Source organism: Aplidium turbinatum, chromosome 4, assembly GCF_918807975.1.
Source record: "Aplidium turbinatum chromosome 4, kaAplTurb1.1, whole genome shotgun sequence".
NCBI lineage: Eukaryota > Metazoa > Chordata > Ascidiacea > Aplousobranchia > Polyclinidae > Aplidium > Aplidium turbinatum.
In genome coordinates, this window is record NC_137475.1 from 3,314,082 (window position 1) to 3,326,486 (window position 12,405).

Sequence of the window (12,405 nt, forward strand, 5' to 3'; positions counted from 1 at the left end):
GGTGTCACCACAACACCTGGTGGCGTAAAGGTTACATCAACAACTGGTAAAACCCCATTTACGCCATAAACTTTACCTAAGTTAATTTGTGAATGCATAACTATTCTTGACAGTGTGGTTGACAGCTGTCATTGCCTTCTCTTGTAGCCCTCTGCAGTTAGTTAGTCAAACTGCTTCCTTCCCTCATTACAAAATGGTTACAGTAAGACTTGCTGATGTTTTCACAGTCCATTTGACGGGGACCAATCCATTTGACATCCATTGGTCCCCGTCAACTTTAGATAGTCGGACCATCTAAGTAAGTTTTTGTGACAACAGACTCATTGATGTAGACTATTGACGAAAGTAGGCTACTCTTCGAAATAAAGCATACACAGAGTGAAATCATTCCTCGTATCATCCATTCATCCAATCCCAGGGTGCTACGCTCTTATAGTGAGAATAGAAGTTGCTGTTGTGTTGTGTTGAAGTTGTGTTGAATTTTAATGTACATATTTTCTATACTTCTGTTTCTGCTTAGGTTTTAGATACGGAAACTCAGGACAATTGTTGGGTGCAGCTGGGAATAGTCAGTTGGGGTTTAGACTGTGCACAATCATATAGAGACAACGAAAGCGGAGAGAGAAGATATTTTCCTGGATTTTATTCAAAAATAACTGTTTTTGTTGACTGGATATCAAACAATATTCGAAAAGGTTTGATTTAAATAAATAATCGAACCTGACAGAAGTCGTGTATATAGAATGAGCTTGTTTGAATTCACAACATTTTATTTTATTCTAATTATTCTGTTAAGCTTTGAACCATTTTGCGTCGTTTCAATATTGTTCTGAAAAGATCAGGCTATTTGAAGGATTGTTTTTATGACAGCATAATACTGGGAATAAAAAACTTTGTTATTTTGTTATTACCAGTAATATTATGACTATAATATCATATATGATTATAACACTATTATTATAATATTGTACCACAATTTTCATGGGAGCTTTTAGATCCAGTTCCACTTTTTAGTTTATTGCAAAAATGTTATAAAAAATAAAACAATGCTTTAATATTTTATAGAGCCTTTATTAAGAATGCATTTGATAAAGGTTGTATGTTAATAAAGTGAAACAAAACCAACATTACCAATCCAGCATTACTAGCAGAATCAATTACTTTACATCCTGTGAGGTTATTAAATTTGATTGTTAGCCTACTTACTTGTACGTTTTGTTTTAATAATGCCCTACAATAATGCTTATTTTTATGAAAAATTTAAACACAACTTTTAAGATAACTATGTATCTTTTTAAGCTTCTATGAACTGACATATTGTTTTATCACAATCGAACACTGCATACTGAACTTATACCTTTTTAAAATACTTGCTGCATTACCGTATTTGGTTTATTTACTGTAAAGCATTTTTGTGAATATCAGTTGTTTATTTAACACTTCTATTTGCAAATAGAGCCTACCAACTAAAAGTAAACCTTTCAATATGTGTGTCATGCAATTCTTTAATAATCATATGCGTTATATTCCCGTTCAACTAATCCCAATCCTTATTGTCCTGTAATATTCTCCCAAAATTAAGTAATGCACATAACGTTATGTAATCGGCTGTCTTTAACCAGTAAGCCCCCAATGGTAGTGGTATTTTTGCAATGCTGATGCAACCATTCAGGGAAATCAACAATTGAAAGCTGCCCGTCGAGATCTCTTAATCTCATTGAAGAAGGACGAACATGTCAGAGGAGTTGCGCCACCACCAGGCGTTGCACGGCAAGACGAAGACAATGCACTTGTGATGACGTCTGTGGATTGTCTTGCTTTAATCCAGGTTTATCGTCAGATATGTTAAACGTATCTCCAATATAAAATTAATCTGTAGTACTAATTTTTTTTTTTTAATTTGAACATTAGCTCCAACATTCGTTTTTTACCAACACAACTTTTAATATTTCGTCATTACCGGTACGTATGGCTTTAATTCACATGAGCAATGAGCATACATATCAATTTCAGATACGTTTGCAACTTGGCATTATTTTTGCAGGCTTAAGATGCAGACATGAGCCGTTTTTGAATGGAATGATATCAGGCGATGAAACGTACGGTCAAACCATCACTTATTCTTGCAATGTTGGATATATATTGCATGGAAATACCCAAAGAACTTGTCGATCTGATAGAAAGTGGTCTGGGGAAACACCTATATGTATGGGTAAGACACTGTTTGTAAAAATTTTTTTTTACGTTCTTTGTATGTTACAACTCTCTACACTCAAGCAAATAACCCCAGACAGCAAAATCCGTCATTTTTGCATTCATTAAACGTCTGCAGAAGTTAAATCAATGTAAAAATGACAATTTAGCTGTCTGGGACCTCACCTCAGGCTCAAACGATGAGCGAGACAAGTTACCCTCAAAGTGCTTTGCATTAGAATACAATAATTTAAAAATAATTTTCCTCTTTTTCTTTATCTATTTGAAACTAACAATGTTTATCTTTTGTTATGGCAAGTGAAATATTGTGAGAACAAAATTACCTTTGTTTATGTTTTAGTAACTCACTTCATGTAACTTATTGATTTTCATGAATTGCAAACCCTTTCAAATTTTAATTAAATTTATAACTTTGGCTTCATACTTTTTGTCAGGTGGATGTAGAATTGAAAATTTGCCATTTGGACAAGTTACAAGTCTCCCAGAAACCCAAAGGGATGGCCATTCATTCATTGGTGGCACAGTAACTTACAGGTGCAATACAGGCTATCACTTTCAGCATGATACCAAAGATACTTTAATATCAACTTGCCAAAGTGTTAGCGAGTGGTCTATTCCATTACCGACGTGTGTTCGTAAGTAATATTTATCTTCAGCCCATTTTAAACTGTTAGTTATGTGTATAATTGCAATTTGTCATTACACAAAAGTTGTAACATGCAACCTAATACAAGATTTAACAAATGGAAGTGCAATGAGCTATGCAATATAGTACATTAATCAAACTGGAGTATAAGATTATATTGCAGGATAAACCTTGAATGGAGATCATAGTATTGTTAGTCATCAATGTTGCAGGGACAAAAGTGAAAGTACTTTAGATTTGCACATCATGCTATTTCGTCACGTAAATGGATCAGAAACCGCAGCAATGCCGTGAAAAGATTGTGACATAAGAAAACAAATGCAGAAAGAATTGTCCCTTTCAAAAACAATGAGTTGGACAACCACCTAATTGAAATATAATAGAAACGTGGAAAAAATTCTACCGCTACTACTGTGTTTTTTACATTGTTTGTTACTTAGCTCCAACATTCGTTTTTTACCAACACAACTTTTAAAATTTTGTCATTACAGGTACGTATGGCTTTAATTCACATGAGCATACATATCAATTTCAGATAAGTTTGTAACTTTCATTGTCTTTGCAGGCTTAAGATGCAGAACAGAGCCGTTTTTGAATGGAATGATATCAGGCAATGAAACGTACGGCCAAACCATCACTTATTCTTGCAATGTTGGGTATACCTTGGTTGGAAATCCACAAAGAACTTGTCGATCTGATAGAAAATAAAGTGGAGAACCACCTGTGTGCATTGGTAATAAATTGTTTAACCCTTATCCTCATAGCATCAGTTTAATTCAAACCGCATGAATGGACTAAAAAGAGGAGAATAGATTCCAAGTTCTGTGCTCCGCGTTGTTTTTTTTTTACTCACAGCACAACTAAAACGTTTCCAAAATGCTATGGCACTCATTGGCCGATACATGCTCAAATTTCCAATCTTATACTTCTTTCGCTTCTACTTTGTGATATATTTAATGAGATATTTTTGCTTGTTTCAATCAATACAGTCGCTGTACGATTGGCTCAACATTTAAAAAAAAGAAACTCAAAGTTCACGATTAATTTACTTTATGCAAAATATTTTATCGTTTCCGATCAATACTAGGTCTTTGGTCGAAAGAGAATTTAGAAAGAGTTTGTTCACACAAATGCGTGGTGCAAAACTGGAGCAGAACTTCAATAGCTGCCTTTGAAATTTGCTTACGCTGTATTCATTTTCAACAGAAATCCGAAATTTATTGCAAATCTAAGAAGTAGGCTAAGCGACTTTTAGATAATATCCTAAATATGTCAACCCAATTTCTGACAGCTTTAGAAGCATTTTGCATCCTTGATAATACAGAAGATTGCAAATTCGTAGTTTTACCACAAGAAAATTAGGATGACGTTACTAAAAAAATTATAACAAAAATTGGTTGAAAACTCCTGTTATACAAGAGGTTGAAGTGTTCCAGCTGAACCTGGAAGACAAACAAGATTGCTTTGAACAAAGCAGCACATGAAAACAGAAACGATTGAAAGTTGTCAAAATACGATGCAATGAAAATAAAAAAATTTCACAAACAATACAGGAAGACAAAGCTCAAAAGTTACAGGAAACTTATGAAGTTGGAAAATTACAATAAATTACATGTGAGGTCAAACTCCTTGATCGAACTCTCAGTGATTACCGATCTCGACTATAAAGTAAGAAGTGGGCGTGATTCTATGTGCCATTGTACCTGCTACAGCTTTAGAAAACAAATCTTTAATTTTATAAGTTAATTCATCTGTTGCTTTACCTGCTAAAAGCAAAAATCTTTATCAAACTTGCATTTTTAGACTATAGCATTTGTGGTCAGGCCGGTGATGTTGGGAACGTTAAATCGCTAGCTAAAGTTGGACGATCTAAAAGATCAGCAGCAAACAACAGGGCATGGCCTTGGCACGTTGTGATTACATTGGCTCATGAAGAGGTTTTCCAGGTAAGTTTTCTTGTGTTACAATTCAGGATAACGTTTGATGGACTGAAAAAAAAGATTCAACATCATTGTAATTTCTGCACACAGCAAGTTTTCAAATGGAACAAACAGGTTCAACAAAGTTACATGTTGGTTTTTACTAAAAGCATTAAAAAAGAAATATTTTCATAAAAGACAACGTTAAAGCAAATATTGTAATAACATTTCATTGCATGAACATCACGAAACGAAAATTCTGAAATCGATAAATTTTCTTGAAAATTGTGACAATGGTAGCCTATTGTCTTAGACGTTGGTGTTGATTTCAAAAATGTAAAATAAGACGAAAATTATTAATAAAATGACAAATGTTGATATGTTAAGGCCTACACCCGACGCTATTTTTATGGAGGAGGAAGCTTGTTAAACAATAGATGGGTCATTACAAGTCCTACATTGTTTTCTTTCATTGACCGCAGGCCAGGTTGGGAGAACGACTTCCTTGTCACATTTGGTACGTTTGATTAGACGCAACTAAACATAAATGTACGCATTGTTTTGAAGTAAGTTATAGTCATGGAATGGGTATCTATAAATACCCATTGTCAGGCATTGTTAGTGTTGCAATATGTTTTTCAGTAAAAATAGTATATACATTCTATTGAAGTTGATTCGAAACAATAGAAAATCAAAACAATCCACACTATGAAAACGTGCAACTGCCAAACATTTCCCGCAACTGTAAAGCCAAACTAACCTAGTTCGCTGGGAAAAATCATAAATCTGAACCATTGAAAGTTACCAAGCATTGTAGAGCGTTTCCACGCATTGTTGGCTTTTTCATAAATTGGCATACATTTTAAATGGTTAATCTTAGTTCGGTAATCTTAATTCTCACTCCAACCGTAACTGTAATTCGCAAAACTGGTCCAATTTGAACTGGCAACCCTGATACCCCAAAATGCTTGACAATGCATTGAAGATAGTAAATAAAAATAACTTGAAATTTCTGTACTTGCTCTATTCCGAGACTGTGACAAAACAAAGATCATTGTTATGGTACAAGCTACAACTATTAAGCTAAAATGATAACCACTATGACGTCACACTTCATCGACCTTATAAGGAATTTAGAATGAGCTTAAGAAACAGGGTATTAAAAGTTCAAAAAACTTAAATAAATATTTTTTAAACAACATTTCTGGAAAAAAATTGCAAGAAGCATGTTTTAATCAGCAATATCTTTCAAAAAATACTAAAATTTGTCACAAATAAGATTTTGTTACATGGTGTTATCTACCCTGGTAGTTGGCCTATAGCATTTGAATGAAAAAGTAGTCCTCACGTATTAATCCCACCTCAGGAACGGACAATTTTGGGCTTAATAATCGGGCTTGCTTGTAAACCTTGAGCTTAATAAGCGGGGAATACTGTAATTAGTAATTTGCAATAGGATAAAGTGCAATTTTTACGAATTACCCATCACAGCATAGGCTACAAGACAAATGGATGTTCGCACAAGCTGGAGAAGTTTCTAGAAATACAAGAGTGTAGAATTCTGTAGAAGCACGTTGGCAATAGCGGTTGCACAATGCTTGAGCAAAAGGTTACTTCAAGACAATCATACAGCTAGAAAGACTTGCACAATTAAAAAAGCACACCTATTCAAGTTGGTAGACTACTGCTATTTTGCATTCAACGAATACTGGCATTTGCATAACAATCTAATCTATTAGCATGGTATATTTACTGTAAACAGGCTTCGGCATGATAAAAGCAACTTCAAATAGCACATGTAAAAACGAAAAAAAATATAAATAATGTAGCTTGCCTTCTGGGTTGCGCACTTTGATTGTGGTACCTACACATAAACTTTCTATTTCTTAGTTTATAATACTGTACCATAAAATGCATCAATGTTTATTTGTTATGGTTTTTGTTAAAATATCCACAATTTTATCAACAAAGATCAACCCATGAGCCATGGCGTATGAAAGACACTTGAGTATGCTCTGTACTCAGTTTAATTTTTTGTATTTTTGCATCGTAGCTTATAGTAGGGGGAGATGTGCCAAAAATAAAGCAGTAGCCTACTCTTTAGACATCCCAAGTAAAAAAAACTTTTTAAGTAGAACAAATTGATTTTATTCTTGGAATATGTCCAAAGGTAATTTCTTGCATTATCCCATCAATTGGTCATCATCATCAGTCACCATCTCCGCTTGCAGCAGATTGCGCATCAACATGGGTTAGTTGTTCCCAAGGGCCATTTGTCATATTAACAATCATTTTGTATGTTCAACGTGCCTGAAAACTTAGCACAGTACAATGTATACTTTTCTATTGTGAAAGCTCTATACCTAACCATATGGCTTAAAATTTTATGCCAAGTCTAACGAGAGTTGAACTCTTTTAAAAAATTGGATATTACACAGAAAGGAATTGATACACAACTGACTTTGATCCTGCAAACATGTGAAAAGGAAATAATATCACTTCACGAACTAAATGTTATTGACGACGATTTACTCTTCCATACCATTGGAAGAAAAAAATCTGCACAAGGGATATACACCAAAATTACAGGGAGTAAAGCAAAATATTTTTCGACCAAAGACCCAGCATTTGCCTACCCCCTGTTCAAAACACACAAACTCACATCGGAAAATCTCAAAACCATCAATGTCACTGAATTTCCTGTACGATTGCTACAGGCATCTGGCCATATCACAATATCCCGAATCACCGCTTTAATTGAACATTTGCTTAAACCCGTCAGCCTAACCTTTTGTCAAAGTGAAATAAATGAATTCTGTAGAGATAGCAAACACTATCTAGAAACACTCATGCAGTGGCAATCTGACAAACAGACCCAAATCACAGAAAAGCTTAAAAGCAATCAATTACATTTAGTTGCCGCTGATGTGAAAGCTCTTTATCCTAACGTCAAAAGATCATTAATTAAAGAGACACTGAAATGTGCTTTAGATCAACACACGACATATTCTCGGATTGCAATAGAAACACTCACAGATTTGACGTTGCATTGTCTTGACAATGTTATCACGCAAAAAGGTGAGAGTTTCTATAAGCAACCAGAGGGTATAATAACAGGTGACAACCATTCTGTATCGATCGCCAACATTGCCATGCACTACGTCATCAAAACAGCTTCCAACACACTGAAACAAGCAGAAATATTCAAACGCTTTATAGATGACATAATTTGGATATCATTTGGCCAAAAGACCACAGAATTGATAAAACGCAGCTTAATTACAGCATTTCAAAATCACGACTTGGAACTTACTTTCAGAGAAATCAAAACCTCCCAAACTGATAAAAATGTTGAGTTTCTAAATGTTAACCACTGCATTTGCAAAACTTCAAACTTTAAATTTGTGACCACCAACTACACCAAAGAAACAGCTATAGACCGCTTGTACCTCGAAAAAATTCAACTTGCTGAAAAATGGACAGAGCGAACACCTAAACCCACAGAAAAAAATGCAACAAAATGAAAAAATTGATAATATCGGAGTTTGCTTTGTTTAAATAAAGTAAACAATATCACACCAAATCAGAAGAATCGGTTTATTTAAATACAGAGCTTTCGCCACACAAGTGTGGCTTCATCAGTATAAACTTATTCAAATAGAATCTATTTGAATAAGTTTATACTGATGAAGCCACACTTGTGTTGCGAAAGCTCTGTATTTAAATAAACCGATTCTTCTGATTTGGTGTGATATTGTTTACTTTATTTAAAATGTTTTGTCACACCGTGCATACCAGTGGATCATCAGTTGAATTATAGGAAAATTTGATGAAAAGTTTAGGAACGAAGCTTTGTTTTGGAATTTGCTTTGTTTGTTCGTTTTACGTATTTTCAAATTTTCTTTTTTATATGTGCTTGCTGAAGATGCTATTATTATAGCGAAATCGATTCTTAACTTAATAAATTACACTAAGAGGTTAGATTGTTGTGCAAATGCCCGCATTTGATGAATGCAAAATAGCAGTAGGCTACCAAGTCTAACTTGATACCACTTTTTCTTAATATAGCCACTATTAACAGCAGTTAACAAGTTAAATTTACATTGGAAGCAAAAAACAGTCAATTGACCTCACCACTTAGCTACAAAGCACAATGGTAAGTAAACCGCACTGTTAAGATATAATGTTAATCTCGATTTTCTGACAAAAATCGCGGTGCTTTTGTTCACATGAACTCACAACTAATGCGCTGTTCAATAGATAATGGTGTCCCATAAGTGCCAAGTATCCTAATTGCTGGTACATGGTGCTGGGGCACTCAACAAGTTTTGTTCAGACACTTGCAACAATAGGTTCCTTATTTTCGATCTCTAAATGTAGATCAATCACAAATCCAAAATCTTGCTTTTCTTGAATGGAGAGCATGTCCACTCTCTGCAGAACATTTTGATCCCCATAGTAATCCAACATTAAAATGAGATGGCGCCTAGTTTTGCATCATAATAAGCTTGTAAACGGTTTCACTTTAATATGGAAAATTATGCTAGTGCAAGTGAATGTCAAGTTTCAGGAAATGTTACAACTTTTAAAGTTTTCTAACGAAAATCTCTTTATGCGTTTGTTACACGTTGTCATAATCTTGCAACTCTCTACTTAAAACTTTAATGTCCTCTGACACTTTTTACAAATCGAAGTTTTTTTAACACTACAATAACATGCTTCACGTGCCATCTTTTTGAACTTTCGTGTTTTGCGATTTGCTTTACTCGTTGCTTTCCAAATGCGGCAAGTTTGACTGAGCTGACCGCAGTCAATTGTATTTGCCAGTGTTTGTGCGAATTGTCTTCTGGCTACTATTACGCTGCTGTTGTTTGTATTAAACTGTATGCCATTTATTTTTTGTGTATTTGTTTTGGTTTGTTAATTCGAATACGGACATTCTTGTCTGATGCAAAGAAATAATAATAAAATAACAAGAATAATAAAAAAATAATTAGAAGGTATATTAAAATTGCACACAGATTAGTTGTTGATATTGTGCTGGCACATATTGAATGTCATATGACAATTTGAGATGTGCAACAAAAATAAAAGATAATGTATATTTAGTGTTACAGAATAACCACAACTTCTACCATTTATATTCAAGCAAACCAAACAGTTCAACGTAACACTGCTGTAAAATAAAGTCATGAAGTCTAAATTAGGTAGACAAAGTTGTTTCTTTGTTCTAAAAACCAAGAAATGATGGAAATAGCTCAATGTTTTATGTTTTTAATATTTCATATTTTTGATGTATTTCAGGAATGCATAGCCTTCCGCTTAGTCGAAATGATGTTCTTCCACCTACTGTTAAAGTTTATCGAAGTGACAAAATATTTGAACATCTAGATTTCGATTCTTATACATTCGATAACGACATAGCATTAGTACGTTGTTTGTTGCTTTATTACTGCTTCTTACAAATTGAAACTTTATATTACAATGACAAGCGTGTAGTTACACATAACTATGTAATAAATAAGGGGATATGAGAATTTGTAGAGTAATTCTCCTTAGAAAGTTGGTCTCCTGGAGTCTTGCTCAGTTTGAGTGGGGGGGGCTGTCGATTCTTCTTATGCCTTAAGAGTGATATCTCTGTTACTTTTTAAGGCACGGTTTCAAAATTTTAGATTCACTTTGTAAAAGTATTCACGCTGAGCATATCCGAAAATCAAAACTGTTTAAATTTTAGAACTGCTCATATACGTTGAAATGTTGAGGTGACTTATGACTTTTGGATTATTTTTCTATTGTGTGAACATACACATTATTTTTTGGTAGAGTAATGAAGAACATGCATTTCAATGTTGTGTTTAAAATAATTTTACATCATCTCAATCTGAATCTATATTTTTCATGCAAAATAATATAATAATGCAAAATAACATATAAATAGAATATGAACTAATAATGTTCTTAATGTCATTAGTTAGTTTGAAACTAATTTGTTTATTTAGTTAGTTAGAAACTAACTAAATAGAATATGAATTGTTCAAAGAATGTGCTGAGAAATGCCTTATATCTCTCAATTTAGAACCTTTATTCGCTCAAAATTTCAGCTCAATAGAGGTCAATAAAAGTTAGGAAAAGTCAAGAAAACCCGTAGTCGCAGCCTCAGTGGTTTTAGAGATACAACTGTTGATACAAAAAAGTTGAATTGACAACCCCCCCCAACCTTCAAAAGGTTAAGACTCCGATCGAACAAAAAGAACCAAAATGGAAGACGAAATACTTGAGTTTCACCCTTGTGTGGGATCATCAGTGATGCACCACTGACACATTGATATGCACCATTGATGAAATCAAACATGAATGAAACTCGAGTATGGCATCTTCCATTTTTGTTCCTTCGGGGTTTTAATAAAAAACTATGTGCCATGATAAGATAAGAGACCCAATGAAGGTAAAGTAGCTATAGTTTGGTACAGTAAACTTTGCAAGTAACTTTCTCACTGATAAAGGTAAGACAAAGAAATAACAAGTCCAATTGAAACAGTTCGTTAAAGAACAGAACACAAGGTGTGACAAATAAACCGAAAACACCAAACAAGTAGATAGAACTCACTGAAACGAGATTAAGGAAAACTTCTTGAAGCTGATCATGTAAATTCATGGCTGCCTCTTGTGACAGGCAATGACATTGCGTAAAGTTTAGACTGACTAAAATTTGATTTTGTTACTTGACTTGATTACCTTGATGCGTGACATAGATGCTGTTATCACTTGTTAATGTAAGTGATGACTGATTAGTATAGTTTTTGTCTACATGATTTTTTAGTTTATTAGGATTAACCCAGTTTTTATAATTTTGCTGGAAATAAGGAGAGCATCTGGAGTAGAGATGTAAAAAAACCTTTTTTTTGTTTTTAAAAAAAACGAGCTCGTTTTTTTTGTTTTTTATCGTTTTTTTTTGTTTTTTATTCGTTTTTTTTGTTTTTTTTTACCTATTTTGACATTAAATGTCACAATATGCAGCAATTAGCGTAAACTCATTGCAATAGCGTCTCTTTCAACAAAGAAACAGTCTCATAACTCGTAAAACTTACTTTAAATCAGACTATATGTCTGGAATAGGCCTATTTTTTCATTGCAATTTTGTAGATCCAAAGTCTCAACACACGAGCCATAAAGATTTCTCAGTGTCTCAAATAGTAGTAACAGTGTCCTATGGTTGGCACATCTCAAGTATTGTCTGTAATTTGGTCCAGCCAGTTGTTAAATGCAGTACCACACTCGTGTACAGTTTCGAAGCCACCTGGGATTTTGGTTGGGCATGTTAGGACCAGGTGGTCAGTGTCCTGTTTTTCTACTTAACAAAGGCACTTTTGACCAGCACTTCACACCATTTCCAATACAACGCCAAGAGGTTGTTTCAGTTGATGTGCATTTGGTGCAAACTTGATGAAAATCACACAAGCGGTTCTCGAGTTATAAGTGAAGTAACCTTAGCCACTAGGTGGCTTCATAGATAAGGAGCAATAGAAAAATGGCAATATCTCAAGAACCGCTCAACATATTTGGATAATTTTTACCTCTACCCCATGTTTTCTGGGGTGGGCTATCTGTTTATGAACATTAAAACAA

General features: G+C 34.1%; 1 protein-coding gene across 1 annotated transcript in view; it reads left to right on the forward strand.

The window, feature by feature from the left end:
* The window catches only part of LOC145768379 (transmembrane protease serine 9-like), a 46,923-nt gene that overhangs the window by 16,983 nt on the left and 17,535 nt on the right, over window positions 1-12,405 (forward strand). The window contains exons 2-8 of the mRNA XM_082579863.1: window positions 521-695; window positions 1,673-1,828; window positions 2,045-2,212; window positions 3,426-3,526; window positions 4,684-4,806; window positions 5,167-5,296; window positions 10,084-10,208. Coding sequence (XP_082435989.1) covers window positions 521-695; window positions 1,673-1,828; window positions 2,045-2,212; window positions 3,426-3,526; window positions 4,684-4,806; window positions 5,167-5,296; window positions 10,084-10,208 — 978 coding nt within the window. The remainder of the gene's footprint in view (window positions 1-520; window positions 696-1,672; window positions 1,829-2,044; window positions 2,213-3,425; window positions 3,527-4,683; window positions 4,807-5,166; window positions 5,297-10,083; window positions 10,209-12,405) is intronic.